Source organism: Electrona antarctica, assembly GCF_951216825.1.
Source record: "Electrona antarctica genome assembly, chromosome: 16".
Lineage (NCBI taxonomy): Eukaryota > Metazoa > Chordata > Actinopteri > Myctophiformes > Myctophidae > Electrona > Electrona antarctica.
The window spans coordinates 9,872,050-9,888,405 of NC_136797.1; the positions used below are offsets into that span (position 1 = coordinate 9,872,050).

At 42.2% G+C, this 16,356-nt stretch overlaps 1 protein-coding gene across 1 annotated transcript in view; it reads left to right on the forward strand.

The window, feature by feature from the left end:
* The window catches only part of LOC306940185 (electrogenic sodium bicarbonate cotransporter 1-like), a 112,791-nt gene extending 97,156 nt beyond the window's left edge, over nucleotides 1-15,635 (forward strand). Inside the window, exons 17-26 of the mRNA XM_079525192.1 lie at nucleotides 301-414; nucleotides 3,839-4,000; nucleotides 5,192-5,370; nucleotides 7,539-7,611; nucleotides 8,468-8,536; nucleotides 9,063-9,236; nucleotides 9,828-9,992; nucleotides 11,162-11,255; nucleotides 13,889-13,953; nucleotides 14,759-15,635. Of these exons, the coding sequence (XP_079381318.1) occupies nucleotides 301-414; nucleotides 3,839-4,000; nucleotides 5,192-5,370; nucleotides 7,539-7,611; nucleotides 8,468-8,536; nucleotides 9,063-9,236; nucleotides 9,828-9,992; nucleotides 11,162-11,255; nucleotides 13,889-13,932 (1,074 nt within the window). The 3' untranslated portion in view covers nucleotides 13,933-13,953; nucleotides 14,759-15,635. The remainder of the gene's footprint in view (nucleotides 1-300; nucleotides 415-3,838; nucleotides 4,001-5,191; nucleotides 5,371-7,538; nucleotides 7,612-8,467; nucleotides 8,537-9,062; nucleotides 9,237-9,827; nucleotides 9,993-11,161; nucleotides 11,256-13,888; nucleotides 13,954-14,758) is intronic.
* The last annotated feature ends 721 nt before the right edge of the window (nucleotides 15,636-16,356 follow it).

A 16,356-nucleotide genomic window follows, 5' to 3' on the forward strand; every position in this document is an offset into this window, starting at 1 on the left:
AGTTTTCTGAAATAAATATTTTCACGATTTTTCAAAAATAGCAGACCTACAAGCTCATAGCGCGCCACTCGGTGGCGCGCTATGAGCTTGTAGATCTGCTATTTTTCAATAGCTAAATTATAACATAATGTTTAAAACACCAAAAGGGGTTCCCGCCCAAAATGGGTTAACTGTCCTTTTGCACAGATCACGCAAACCTCAGCAAAAAGAAAAGGACAATATCGATGGCCTCCAACTGTATCTAGAGTGTCTGCTCAATGTCTAAATTGTAAACCCAGTGTTTCCTGCCCTCGCCTCCAGGTAAGGAAGCTGATCAGTGACTTTGCAATCATCTTGGCCATTTTCCTGTTCGTTGGTGTGGATGCCCTGGTGGGAGTAGACACTCCCAAACTCATTGTGCCAAGTGAATTCAAGGTACTTGTGTGTGTGTGTGCGTGTGCGTGTGCGCGTGCGTGTGTGTGTGTGTGTGTGTGCGTGTGCGTGTGCGTGTGCGTGTGCGTGTGCGCGTGCGCGTGCGCGTGTGTGTGTGTGTGTGTGTGTGTGTGTGTGTGTGTGTGTGTGTGTGTGTGTGTGTGTGTGTGTGTGTGTGATAGACTGATCAGCTGTGGTCTGACGTAATGAAATCACACCCGTGTGAACTGGGTGACCATAGCAACCATGCTCATTTTTTGGTACGAACAGACAGACACGTAAACTAACAAAGCCAGTTGTAGGAGTGGTTTACACCACTCAAAAATATGTAGATATTTGTTGAGGTGCGCTGGCCCCTCCTATGTCCAGCTTTTGGTGTATGTCCACAAGCTTTGAATGGAATGGAAAAATGTTACATCATAGTGTCTATTTTACGTCATTTTACGTACGGTGAGTAGGCCTGCATCCACACAGAATGCAGAAGAATGTCACCCTGAATGTACCATTCGTACAGGTTTAATGTTTGAGAACCACCAATTCAACCCATTCCGTAACAAATACAAATCTCTCTTGAGAGATTAGAAAACCAGTGATCTGTATGAATAGTTTTGATGCAAAAAACAAATTACTCCTCAGCTATTTTGGTGTTGTCTATTCATCACGGTCCCAAGTGTTGTCTATTCATCACGGTCCCAAGTGTGTAAAGACCTTGACTTCCAATGTGAGGTTCATTAATCACACACTATAAAACTGATGAGATTTCCACATGGAGTATTCTGACAAGAGCTTATTTTTGAGAGGCGCCGCTAGCTTCTGCATGGTTTGATGATTACGTCAAGTCTTTTGGGGTTTTTTAATGTTTGTTTAGAGCACTTGGGACGTAAATCGTTTGCCAGCCGAGTCTATGGACTTTAACCCATTTTGACCTGAGATCAGATTCTAAAAATGTCTTCAATATCCTGACAGTTTTCTGAAAAGGCTATGTTTCTATGTCATTCTTCGATTTTTCAAAAATAGCAGATCTACAAGCTCATAGCGCGCCACCGAGTGGCGCGCTATGAGCTTGTAGATCTGCTATTTTTGAGTGGTGCAAACCACTCCAACAACCAGCTTTGTCTGTACCCGTGTACCTGTACGTGTACCCGTGTACGTGTACCCGTGTACCTGTACGTGTACCCGTGTACCTGTACGTGGTACCACGTAGGGGTTGCTATGGTTAGTGTGTGACGTCACTGCACCACTCAGTTCACACGGGTGTGATTTTTCAATAGCTAAAGCTTAACATGATGCTAACACCAAAAGGGGTTCTCGCCCAAAATGGGTTAATGTTTGTTTAGGGCACTAAATTACGACGTAAGACGTCATGTGGCCGATATAAACACAGTGGGTGCCCCTCGCATTTTTGAACGATTTTTGGGGGGATTTATTTTTGCCTTTATTGATAGATTTAAATTAGGTAGACAGGAAACGGGGAGAGACACAGTAAAGTTCGTCGGGATCGGGACTCGAACGTGCGACACACTGTCATCAATCAATCAATCAATCAATCTTTATTTATATAGCATATAATAGCACATTTCATACAACGAGTGCAGTTCAAAGTGCTTTACAGTAAGAGCAAAACACAACAAGAGAGCATCATCTACATAGTAATAACAAAACCAAAAGGAGCGACTAAGACAGGAAAAGGACATGCAATGATCTGCTAAAAAGGTCTGTTTACCAGCCAAGGTGCCTGGACCGCTAAGCCGGCCCAGGCCCACAAGTGTGATTTCTGATGCCCAGCTCTCCGTGTTTGTGTAAACACAAACATTGAAGACAAAAGTGAGGACAGAAAAGTGAAGACGCAAATTGTGATTGGCCCGGAATGACATTTGTGATGATTTGGTTGGCTGATTAGAGCGCCCCTCACTTCACACGGGTGTGATTTATTTTAGTAGTTAGTAGATTTAGTAGATAGTTGGCCAGGTGCGGTTTCTTCTCATTGCCAAGACAATGTTCCGTTTTACTTCTAGAACATGGAAGTCTCTTATAATCCGCCTGTAAAATCCCTGTGTAATGTCTTCCTTGTAGCTAAGCCAGTAAGTGATAGATATCACCTGAATCCCAGACACAGTCATTCTTTGAGATTACTTTAGCGAGACATACCTTAGCTGGCCTTAAAGCCCACACTTGACGCCGGGGAGAGGGAATGATAGGGTAGAGGAGAGAGAGAGATGGGGGGGAGAGAGAGAGAGAGAGAGAGGGAGAGAGAGAGAGAGAGAGAGAGGGTACATGCATCAAATAACAGCTTGATTATAGGTGAAGTGTGAGAACAGAGAGAGCCTTATGGGCTGCGAGTACAGACTCTGCTTTGTTTGGCTACACAGACTAATTCACTGCATTCTGCCACATAATAATGCAGCTGGACCCCTGCATCAGTTCAGCACTAAAGACATATTGCAGGCAATCATACAAAAATGAAAAATAAACAATCTAAGGTAAATACGGTTCTTGAGGCGAGGGCCAGGCAAGATGGACTTCATTAATTCCAAAGGGAGTGTTGTTTTGGATGCAGCGCAAAACAATAATGCAAAAAGACAATAATATACATACAGTACCAACCACAGCATGGATGGATTAGTAGATTGTTCCATCGGTTTGAACTATTTTTAACCCATTTTGACCTGAGATCAGATTCTAAAAATGTCTTCTACATCCTGACAGTTTTCTGAAAAAGCTATGTTTCTATGTCAGTCGTTCTTCGATTTTTCAAAAAATAGTAGACCTACAAGCTCGTAGCGCGCCACTCGGTGGCGCGCTATGAGCTTGTAGATCTGCTATTTTTCAATAGCTAAAGCATAACATAACGCTAACGCCAAAAGGGGTTCCTGCCCAAAATGGGTTAATCAAGACTTTGTTAGTTGACTAGTTTTTTTTATGCTTATAACTTTAGTTTCACTATCCATTAGCCGTGGAATCAGAATGTTCAGTTCTCAACCTCACCAAACCTGAAAAGGTTGTTCTTTGTGTTGTGATTGACCGACTTAAAAAATGTTGAACTGAACTTCAGTTCAATCTATAAATTCAAGAAAACGTTTATAATAAAGGTTTAAATATATTAAAGGTTTATATGTATCTACTATATTATCTATAATCTATTACTACTAGTATGTGAAACTTAGTCCAGCTGTTGTTTTTGTGCTGTTTTGTTGTGACTAACTGACTGTACATGGCATTCATTTGTATGGTCGTACGCAGCAAACAATTTTACAACCCTGTAAAATTGATTAAATCAGCCAATCGATTCCTCGCGGACAGCCCTAGTATATTACAGTTATGATAATTGATGAGGTTATGGCCAGAGACCGTCATGTGTCTCCATGTATATTATGCACAATCTGCATGGCTTTCTAATTGGTACTTTGTGGTTCGTGTTGTTTTGCAGCCCACCAGCCCAAAGCGGGGCTGGTTTGTGAAGCCTTTTGGGGGCAACCCGTGGTGGGTGTACCTGGCGTCGGCCCTCCCTGCGCTGCTGGTCACCATTCTGATCTTCATGGACCAACAGATCACTGCTGTCATTGTTAACAGGAAGGAGCACAAACTCAAGGTCGGAACTCAACCTTTCTCAACATTTCACTCAACATTTTCATGTCAAGGACTTTTAATTTATATATGTATAACAGTTCTACTGCTTGTCACGCGTTCCCCGCATTTTAATCAAATATTCTACGCTGCCTAGATTGTTTTATTACCTTTAGATCATACGCTGAAGTATCTGGGCTTTTGATCGGCGAAAATCCGCTTAAAATAGGTTCCCTGTTGTCTTGCGATCAATCGCACCACCCGCCATCTTGGTACGCCACAAGCCGGGTGCATAATACCACATTCCATGAGGCCGTGTCTTCCGTTCACTTGCATTGGACTCAATTTCCCAGAAGCCCTAGCAGCCCAGCGAATGTGTCGATTTCCGGTTTCGACATCACAACAAGAAGCTCCTTCTACCAGCTTCGCGACAAAGACGGACTTTCTTTTTAATTATTAAAATAGGGCGATTTAGACACATAAAACAAATAGCGGGAATGTCGTATTATGCAGCGGCGGAACACTGGATCAAACAATTGGCGGCAATCAAACTGTTTTAACCCACTGAGACCAGGAACCCCAATACGTCACTATACCTTTCAATACGACAACCCCCTTTGGGGTGGTTGTTGCTATGTACAGTATACATATTAAAGAAAAATGGGACCCAGTGCATCCTTGCTTGGCAGGCACTCTGCATTAGTGGTTGGAAGTCCCTGCGACATACTAGCATCATGTCCAGGGGGTTTTGCTTGTACATCAAGCCACCTCATGCTACAGAAACAGGAGATGGATTGGCGAAGGCTTACTTACTTACTTGCAATTGAAATAGCGCTAAACAAAAAAGAAAATAACTAAGTAAAGATAGATTGTGTATGTCATAGGCCAACAAATGTATTTTTGAAATAGTGCATAAATGTTTAAACTAGTCTAGTTTAAACTAGTTCGTTTTTTTTATAGAGGAGGGACAAACAGTAGGCTGACAGGAAATTAAATGGGGAGAGAGATGGGGAGGGGGCAGTAAAGGCAGTCGGGATCGGGAGTCGAACCCCACGGCACACTGCCAGACTGGATTACCAGCCAAGGTGCCTCATGGCCAGGCCACTCTGCTGTGGGCTTGCCCTCAACTTGTACTGTACCTTATGTGGCCCAAATAGTACAAAACATCTCTTCACTATTCTTCTACCCCCCCCTACCATCTCCTGTGTCCTTGCAGAAGGGGGCCGGGTATCATTTGGATCTCTTCTGGGTTGCCGTTCTCCTGATCCTCTGTTCGTTCATGGGCCTGCCCTGGTATGTGGCGGCCACAGTCATCTCCATCGCCCACATCGACTCTCTGAAAATGGAGACCAAGACGTCTGCCCCGGGCGAGCAGCCCAAGTTCTTGGGTGTCAGGTAAGGAAGGAGCACTCGAGTAAAACCAAGTTAATACCCCAATGGCTTTCTTCACAAATGTGACCAGGTCTAGCAAAATGGTCCTCATCTCGCCTATAATGAAAAGGCAGAAAATCTAAAATAAACGATTTTTTTTTTCCATATTAACACAGTTTGAATGTTGAAGAAGGTTTTCATTCCAACAGATTATTGATTTGGGCAAATTAAATGTATACATTTATCAAGTCAAAGTAGGCTAGCCAGCTCTAGGTGTTGAAATGTTGTGAACATTCAAAGGGGATTTTCTCAGCTTTGGGTAAAACGGCACAATCATTTTAAAATGGTCATATCTCCTTTTCATTCCAATTTCATTGAATGATACATCATATGAAAGCTTACATTCTGTACTTCAATAATCTGTAAAAAACTGAAAAATTACTCGATGAGGGCCTATTTGCCAGACCCGGTCACAAATGTTTGCATAAAGTGTGTCTACTATCACCTCTCAATTTGTTCCAACCCAACTCCCTTGGGAAACTTTGTGACAGCTGCTTAAAGTTGGGGTACCGTTAACAACCTATATGCAGGCAAAATGTACAAAATGTCATTCTTCTTTAATTAGCATGTGTCCCCATGTGACGGGTCAAACTAGGGGATTTCATAATTCTCCCTCTTGTCAAAACCGCCATAAAGGAGCACCTCAGCATTTTAGCATTATTGTATAACTACCTCTGTACTTTTTGCAAACTGTTGATAAAGTATTCAATCAAACCAGGGGTCCAAATGGACCCTTATGGGGTCCAAATGGACCCTTATGGGTCAGTAACTCAGAGTGTACAAATGGACCCTACAAGGTCCATAATGTCGTTCCATTATGTGTACACTCTAGCTATCGTTGAAGGAGAACCTATTTTCAACCTTAGCTTCATATAATTGGTCCTAATGCTGATCAATTAGCCTATAAGATGCCACTATTTCTGTCCACTCACTCACTGGCCTCTCATTGGTTCTTCTGACGGTGCAGAAACCTGCCGTCCAATGACATCACTGACAGGGATTCCAGCCTAATGGAAACTACAGCCGTTCTCTTCCTGGAACATTGGCATGCTGAAATAGAAGCCATTTGTCTTGCAGATTTGCAGATGACAAGCTGGTAGGCAGGTCGGTGTTTTCACCTCGCTCCTGCTTGCTTTCTGGACCACAGAACCTCCTCTGAGACACAGACCAAAAGTACAACGAAAGTAGACAGAAAGTAGAACGAATTAGATCAAGATTTGTTGAAATTGGGTGAAGTGGTGCTTTTTCAATGAGGATTGTGTGGATTTCAGTCCCAGAGATCAATTTGTTTGTTTGTTATAATCAAGTAGGGCATACATGGGCAACTGGCGGCCCCGGGGGCCACATGCGGCCCCCACCATCACTTAATATCAGAATACTGATATATTATTGATTTCGGCTGTTGCATTACAATTCGTTGTGAATTGACTGAAGTAGGGCATGGGTGGGCAACTTTGACGATGGAGAGGGCCACTATATTTCCACACACACTCCAGAGGGCCACATTGCATATTACTGTCGTAGCAAAAATAGCCGATCTACAAGCTCAAAACGTTTTGAGCTTGTAGATCAGCTATTTTTTGTTATATTTGAATTGAAATACTAAATTATTTTGTGATGTTTTTGAATTGGAATCCTGAAAAGTAACATTTTTATTTAATATCAAATTTATTTAGTTAGTTATGTTAACTTGAACTAAATACTAATTGGACATAAAAAAAAGACAATAACATTGTAACACTAGTCGTTTTCTTTTCTTTTCTTTCTTTTTTTTGGTAACACTATAGTCTTTAAGCTACATAATTATATAGACTAAGTAAGTAATTAAAGCGTGTCATGTTTGCATGTTTGAAATTGTAACGGCTGAAAACAATAATAATATTATTGTTTTCAGCCGTTACAATTCCAAACATGACATTATGTCAGTATTCTGATATTAACCTGCGGCCCGCATTAAGTGATGGTGGGGCCTGCATGTGGCCCCCTGGGCCGCCAGTTGCCCATGTATGAAGTAGGGTTATGTGGCCTTAAATAGAGACCCCTGTAATTGTAAAAGGTTGAGAGAATCAAAGTGCTAATGTGTGATTCTGTTTGGAATGTGTTGCTTTTCCCCCCCCTTCCCACCCATGCAGGGAACAGAGAGTCACTGGAGTGATTGTGTTCATCCTTACCGGACTCTCCGTCTTCATGGCTCCCATCCTCAAGGTAATTGTTCAAAAACACGTTTAATTCCTCCATGGAAATGTGGATTAACGTCCTTCTCTTTTAGAAATGGCCCCCTGTTTCTCTTCTCAAATTCAAAATAATTTAGCTGGGGTTTTTATTCATCCAATTAGGGAGTGCTATGGTTGAGGTAATGCAATGTGAAATAAAGCATGTTCATCATGGCTTAAGCTCAGATTGCAGTTTAATGAGATACTTCTCCAGTTTCCATTCCCTTGTTTAAGCTGCCCATCAAACATGCTAGGTCACACATCGTCGGCTGTTGGAGCTCTTCCGCCTCCTTGTGGTCAGTTGTTGGAACTGCTACTCCTTGTCTGGTCCTGTGCTCATACAAATAAAAGCCAATGTGCAACTAATGGGCTATAGAATGCACACACGCCATTTTGGAAAGAACTTGGGCCCCTTCCCTACTTCCTTCACAGGTGTTACCGATGATACTAATGAAGGCTAGCTGTTCCATTCTGTTCAAACAGAGTCAGGGTGCTGCCATTGTACATGTTGGCTCGCTGGAAACACTCTGCTACACCAGTGGGTCTCAAAGTGTCCTTGAGTGGGTTCCAAACGGGTCCCGTACGGGTCTGTAACTCAGAGTGTACACATTTGGGCGAGTAGCTAAATGTCTTTTACGACATTTTACAGCGATTTCTTTATTATTTGGCGTAGTCCTACTTACCCCAGGAAACTACATCTGGCCACAGTAGTTGTTTTCTGTGTGTCTGTATGATACTAGGGAGCTGCCATACTGTGTGTCGTACTGTTCGATCGTCAGTTTGTCACATATTCTGTGTGTGTGTGTGTGTGTGTGTGTGCGTGTGCGTGTGCGTGTGTGTGTGTGCAGTTCATCCCCATGCCTGTGCTCTACGGTGTGTTCCTCTACATGGGCGTGGCATCGCTCAATGGCGTTCAGGTAGGTGGAGTCTGTCTGTCATACACAATGCTTTAAAAAAAAAAACATCTTTTCACCATGATCATGTAAGATGACTACTGAATTTATGTGAGCTGAATTAAAACAGTTGCACTGTGTTTTAGAAAACCTATTTGCTCGTCCACTTATGGCGTAAATTCTCCATTCATTGTCACTGGCATTTAATGTTTGCGTTATGACAAAATAGCCGATTTGCTCGTCCACATATATGAAGTAAATTCTCCTTTCATTGTCAAAGGCATTTAATGTTTGTTGCCACAAAAAGCTGATTTGTTCAGACACACATGACCTAAATTCTCTTTCATTGTCTGGCAAATGTGGCAAATGTGACACGAGTTAAGGAGGGGCTAGCGCCCTCAAAAAGGAATATCTGCACTCTCTTGAGTATAGTTTCTTATATAAGCTTCTTTATTTTTATGAACACACATCAGCAGTTGCCTCTCTAGGTAGACTGCTATTATATTCCTTTTTTTTCCTCCAATGGTTTTCTTGTGACCCATGGCTACAGTTCATGGACCGACTGCAGCTGCTGCTGATGCCAGCCAAGCACCAGCCAGACCTGATCTACCTGCGCCACGTGCCCCAGAGACGCATCCACCTGTTCACCTTCATCCAGGTGCTCTGCCTGGCCTTGCTCTGGATCCTCAAGTCCACAGTCGCTGCCATCGTCTTCCCTGTCATGGTGAGACGGCACGCACGCACAATCACACTCAACCAGTGTTGTTTTCGCCAACTAAAACAAAGACAAAAAAACTACCTTTTTTCACTGCCAAAAACTAAATGGAAACTACATGAAAACTAAGCCATGATGACTAAAACTAAGACTAAATATACTGACGATTATGTCAACAAATAAAAACTAGAAAAAAAAACACATTTTGTTAGACTAAATCAACTGTAGATTTAGTCGACTAAAATCTTATGATATTTAGTCGACTAAAACTAGACTCGCACTAAAACATTCCAGGTGACTAAAATGTGACTAAAACTACATGAAAACTATTCAAGAGACTATGACAAAAACTAAAATCAAAATTTGCTGCCAAAAACCACACTACACTCAACTTTATTGTCACATCATCACAGGTTTACGGGTGTAAAACGGTGCGTGAAATTTGTTTTTTGTCCCCAAGTTTCGAACATTCTCGTACTTTCCCTCCAACACCCGCTGTCTGCTAAGTATGGGATACCTCGCACATAAAGCTTTGCACCAAATATGAAACGGTTTCGTCCGGAAATTAACTTTTAACACTGGGCCCGTGTTTATTTCCAGATCTTGGCTCTGGTGGTGGTGCGTAAGGCCATGGACTGGCTTTTCTCCCAACACGACCTGAGCTACCTGGACGACGTCATCCCAGAGAAAGACAAGAAGAAGAAGGAGGACGAGAAGAAGAAGAAAAACAAGAAGAAGGGAAGCATTGACAGCGAAATAGAATTTGTGAGTAAACCATTTAAAAATGGCAGTTCGTTCTTATAGCGACACTGTCGGGTGTTTTCACTCTACGAGCTCACATGGTGTTGCCATGCGATCCGTTGTGAGCTTGTAGATTGTCTCTTTTATAGCTGTTTTTGAAATGTCTTGAAAGTGAAAGTGGTTTAATATTGAACCAATGAAAGGTATTTCCAAGAGTTAATAACAAACAGTGACTAAATAACTAAATTGACTCCATTGGAATACTGGTTGTTATTATTTTATTCTTCTGAAAAGTAACGGTTTGGACATACAAGGTTTTCAACATACTGTACACACTAATATCTCCAGTGTTAATTTATCAATTGATGATCAGTGACAGTCACATATTTTTGTATTAAAGGAGAATTCCATGCTAGAAGGCTTTATTACCTTTATTTGTAGTTGTTACGTCCCCACAAAAGAGGTCCAGGTGTTATTATGTGCAAAGGTGCATTATTGGCTATTTCCCCTAATGTAAGCCCTCAATGGCGGTTGGGTTTTTGTGCTAATTTGCTTATTTCCATCAACATAAGTAGTAAAGTGTGCCGCTTGGGATACTATTTACATTATGAAGAGGATATATGCATTTATTTATTTATTTTTGAGCGATGGAAATAAGCGAATTAGCACAACACCCCATAGCCCCATTCAATTCAATGCAATTCAATGCAATTCATTGAGGGCTTATGGTAGGGGAAATAGCCAATAATGCGCTTTTGCACAAAATAACACCTGGACCTCTTTGGTGGGGACGTACAACTACAAATAAAGGTAAGAAAGCATGGAAGTCTCCTTTAACGTGCATAGGTTAGAGCCCTCAGAGATAAATCAATCCGGGAACCCAGGTTTGACTCTGGAGGCGGCACCAAACAGAATGTGCAATTTGTGCATAGTAGGATTTTGCCCGTTTGCTCTGCCTTAGGCCCTCCTCTTCCGGCCGGGAGCCTTTGTTTTCATTCCCACCAACAACAATGTATACGCTTTCTGAATGCTCCTGACGACAGATTCAGTAGCGTAGCTCGGAATCCGTTTCTTGAGCGAGTAGAGCTGAATTAACACTTAGGATTTTACTGTGTACATGATTTATTCTGTCATATGTATATTACTTTGTAAAGGCCATTGAAATGTTTATATGATCTCCCTCCTCCCCACAGCCTGAGTATCCCTACCATGACAATATCCCCAGTATAAAAATCTCTATGGATATGATGGAACAAGAGCCCATGTTGGGGGATAAATCCTTGGATAGTGAGTACTAGCCAGGGCCTTCAAAAGCTGCATGGGTGTGTGTGTGTGTGGGGGATGTACACTATCTATGTTTCTGAAGTTCAGTCAGGACAACTCAAGAATGGATGGAATATATATGTATTAAATACAAATGAGCAATATATTTATTATGGTTTGGCGATGAATTGGATCTGCTTTTAGGTACTGAGATCAAGCGCATCAGTCCCAACCCGACTCCGAATCCCCCCCCGTACCTTAACAGCAGATCCAAAACGACAGGTGGTAGCTGGGGTGGAGGAGGGTGAGACAGGTGGTAGCTGGGGTGGAGGAGGGTAAGCAGCAAAAGTTTAAGCAAGCAGCAGCGCAGCAGTATCAGTGTCAGTGTTTCCACACCTAAGCGCAATACGGCCGGCAGCCGCGCACGTCTTACGCTGTCCGCAGCTTATTTTCTGAGTTTTTAGACAGCTGGTGGATGGAAATTAAGCTCCACCTCCGCGGACGACTTGTGTGGAGGAGAGCGTTTCCGGGAATCTGGCCGTCGCGCAAGTCGTCCGCGGAGGTGGAGCTTAATTTCCATCCACCAGCTGTCTAAAAACCCGGAAAAAGAAGCTGCGCACAGCCGAGAACGTGCTCTTTAGTAAGTCTGGCAGCACCTTGTGCAGCAGCAAGCAAGCAAGCAGATTGAGCAGTGCAAACTTCCAGTTTAAATAGCCGGTATGAAAATGGGATGAGTGTGTGATTGGATGAAGTGAATCATGTGAACGTGATGCTGAGGCGGCCCTATTAAAGGGCCGGCAGCAACTGCACTGAGTTTCCTGGCTGAACTTGCTCTGCGCATGTCTGTGACATCATGTCTGTGATAGGCGCGATGCTCATCGCTTTTTGTTCAAAATCAGGATACCGGTAACTTGGAAGTCTTTTCTGTCACCTCTTTATGCCTGATTTATTTATGTTTTTTGCATACCGGTGTCACACTCTGAACAACATAAAAAAAAGCCGATCTGAAATCTCCCAGTGTGTTAATTGTGACCGGCGATCAACAAAATATAAATCAAGCAGTAGGCCTACCATTAACACGCATTAACAAAATGTAATCAACTTTAGGAGACTATGATTTTAACCTGCTCTAACTGTCCAGTTTCAACTGGCATATTTGAATAGTATTTAGTTTTTTTGTTTTTTTTCCAGTTAACTAATACTGAAATATGAATCATTTTTCTGTGTTCTGAAATACTTCACTTACAACGGTTACTACTCTGATCGTTAATATTTTGTCGCATGGCCCTTTCAACAAGTCTTTGCTTCGTGAAAATGATGAATTTTCAACTGAAAAATGTGTTGTGGTGGTGGACTAGTGGTGGTGGTGGGTCTTGTCACACTTTTCAGTTCAAAATGTATTTGCCTTGAAGCTGCAATCTGTAACTTATTTTAAGGGAATATAATTTGGAGCGTTAAATTGTTTTATGTCCTAGTATAGGACATAAAACTCACGGATTGCAGCTTTAACTCTTCGGATAGGACTTCAGCTCTAACCACACCAAAGGGTCAACATGCAACTCCTTGGGTCCAAACGGTTGCAAGGAGTTGACGCTAAAACCGTCTCGACCCTTTGGTGTGGTTTGGGCCATTGAATTCCATGCGTTGTAGGGTCAACGTGGGTCAACGTGCAACAAGACATATCACACCGCAGGGACAACGCTAAAACCGTCTTGACCCTTTGGTGTGGTTACAGCTTTACTGTACATACTGTTACTGGACAAACAGTAGGACTAATACTATAGCCCCGTCTGTGACTTCCCACTCCCATGTACAGTTCAAGACCGACACACATGTCTAATTTGTACCTTTTGTTCTTCTGAACATGGTATCAAAAGTACAAAGGTAGTCCTGGTGAAATTAGGTAAGAAATGGACATGTTCGTCGGACTCTAACTAACGCAATGGGATCTCATACCCTAGCTACAGCAGAGGGGGAGGTCACAGATGGGGCTCACATTACTGTCTGTAGGACAAGGGGTCTTCAACAGGGGGTCCGGGGCCCCCGAGGGGGTCCTCGCAGCTACTGCAGAGGGGGAGGTCACAGATGGGGCTCACATTACTGTCTGTAGGACAAGGGGTCTTCAACAGGGGGTCCGGGGCCCCCGAGGGGGTCCTCGGAGCTACTGCAGGCGGGCCGCCACATTTTTGTGTGATAGTAACCTTCTTTTCCCCCAAAACAAACAGCTGATCTACAAGCTCACAGTGCTTCGCAACACTAAGGGTTGAATAAGGTTGGAGATATGGACCATTCCCCCCCCCCCCCCCCCCCCAATGAACACCAAAGCACAGTACAGAAGTACAGATCCAAATCAAGCTAGTCTCAAATCTCTGTCAACAGACATTAATAAGACAATCACTTCAATATGGGCTTTGAAAGCCTCTTATCAACATGCACGGAAGACTTGCAAAAGAAAAACAAAATGTTTAATATGCAACACAGTTTCACACAATCTGCGGTCGCGGGGGGGGGGGGGGTCCCCGCTTCTCTCTCTCTCGCTCTCTCTCTCACCTAAGAGGTCCTTGGCCTGAAGAATGTTGAAGACCCCTGCGGTAGGACATTTCGTGATGTTTAAGAACTATGGTCTATGTTGTTTGTTGTGTCTTTTCCTTCTCCAGAAGATGAGTCGCAGACTCTCCTTAACCCACACTCCGCTTGCTGATCAGATCGCTACTGTGGCAGGGTGAGTGGCACAAACACGGCTGCACTTTTCTTAGCGATTATTGTATTGATTTATTGAAATTTGTAATGTACATCATCCAATCAAAGTGAAAACAATGATGAGTGATTAACCATTTGACTTCTATTTTATATTTACTCGTACGACTTTGTCACACAAACCTATCCAATCTACAAGCTCACAAGGCGTCCCTTTGCGACAACTTGTGAGCGTGTAGATCGGCTATTTTAGGGTATTTTTGACACTAGATTTTTTTTTTAAAAATAGATGTGTTTTTAAATCAATTAGTTGCACCCCTTTCCACATTACATATGTGACCAGATTTGACTGAGAGCCTGCCATCGCGCAAATTACAGCTTTTCACCAGAGGAGAAACACTTAGTTAATAGCACAGGCAGACTCTTCATATACTAGAGCATGTCTGAAATAAATGTCAGAGCTGAAATCAACATGTAAATATGAAATAAATGCCCAAACATGTAGCTTTAGGTGTAATGTTAGAGACCACAGAAGTGAACCTTTCAAGCCTGTTTTCTCAACTCGTTGTTTTCTGCAAGACATTACTCTATAAGCCATATCTCTAAAACTGGTGGGTCAAACTGAACAACCAATATGTCAATTTGAAGCTATGATTCCCTGCTTTTATACGAAAATTCAAAAAAATCCAATGGCAGTCCCTCAGTCAAATGTAGTCACATATGTACATTGTAATCACAATATTGCTGCACAGATGGACTGTTAAATATATTGACATGACCTTGACATTCATAGTGCTCATAATGCCTTTCTTTTTTTGTCTTTGTTCTAGTCAAAGAGATCCACATATAAACGAAGTGCCTCAGATTAAAATAGACGTGGAGACGGAAGACAGCCTTGTTTACTGGATGCCTGCTCCGGGACCTGAAACCGCTTTGTAAAACCATCGCTAAAACCATGTGTTAATTACAATCAAGTGTTAATTTGTCCCCACAGAGTGTACGACGGGTCCATTTGGTCACTTTTGTATGCTCTGGGGAGTTAACAAAAATAGATACATTAACACAGAGGGTTTTCGTGGTACCAGCCCAACATGATGTACATTTATACTAAAACCTAATTATATATTTGTATTGTTCAGAAAGAGTACTTTAACGTTGCACACAAGTGGGGGGAATTTAAATTTTGCCCGCTGATTTTAATTTTTTTTCTTAATTATTTTTTAATTATTTTTATTTTTATTGAAAGATGTTGGTGGCATTTATTTGCGAGAGAGCAAAACGTAAGAGCACAGGAGATGTGTGTGATACTGCAGTTTTTATTCTTATTGTATATTTATTTACTTGACATGTTGTTCGGCGAACAAAATTATTTCGAAGTCAGCTATGCAGTCCCCATTGAACATTATAGGCGTCTGCACGCTGCTGCGCTTTTCAGATATTTAGCAGCGTTTTTCTGAAAAAAATGCGTTCAGTCTGGCAAGGACCTTAACCCATTTTGACCTGAGATCAGATTCTAAAAATGTCTTCTACAGGACCTTAACCCATTTTGACCTGAGATCAGATTCTAAAAATGTCTTCTACAGCAGGGGTTCTCAACGTTTTTGGCCGGGGACCCCCGGAAATGCTTTGGCAATGTCTCGGGACCCCCGCCCCGCCCCCTCCCGACCCCCGATATAAATTGACTGCTACAATAACCTTAAACCATTTTGGGCGGGAACCCCTTTTGGTGTTTTAAGCATTGTTATAATTTAGCTATTGAAAAATAGCAGATCTACAAGCTCGTAGCGCGCCACCGAGTGGCGCGCTACGAGCTTGTAGGTCTGCTATTTTTGAAAAATCGTGAAAATAAAATTTAAAAAAAATTCTTTTTTTTTTTTTTTTTAATAATTTGGGGACCCCCTAAAATTATTTGGCGACCCCCCGAGGGGTCGCGACCCACGGGTTGAGAACCCCTGTTCTACAGGACCTTAATGCTTTATCGTGTGTGAGAATACGTCACGGGACACAACCAGCTAAACCTGCTCATTCATCATACCACACTTTTAAAAGAGTTAAAATGGACTAGTGTATAATAATCCCAACAAGAACAAAAACAACTTACTCATCGAGCACATCATGTGTTGTTCCGGTTTTATCGCGTACTTCGATTATGTTTTAAGTGTATTAGCAAAATGTTGATTTCTTTTTTTTTTACCTTTAAAAGGACCAAGACCACTTTTGGTAGAGGTTTGGGCTGTGTAGTTACAGTGCCTTGCCATGATGCAACTCCAAAGGTGGACAATAAATCTGAATCCCATTGATTAGAAATTGATAATTCAAAATATGTCCATTACAGTAGCCTACATTGTACGGTGAAACAGCTCTCAAAGTCACTCTCTTAGCACGTAAACAAACATAAACAAAGCTGATTCAGACAATATAGAACATC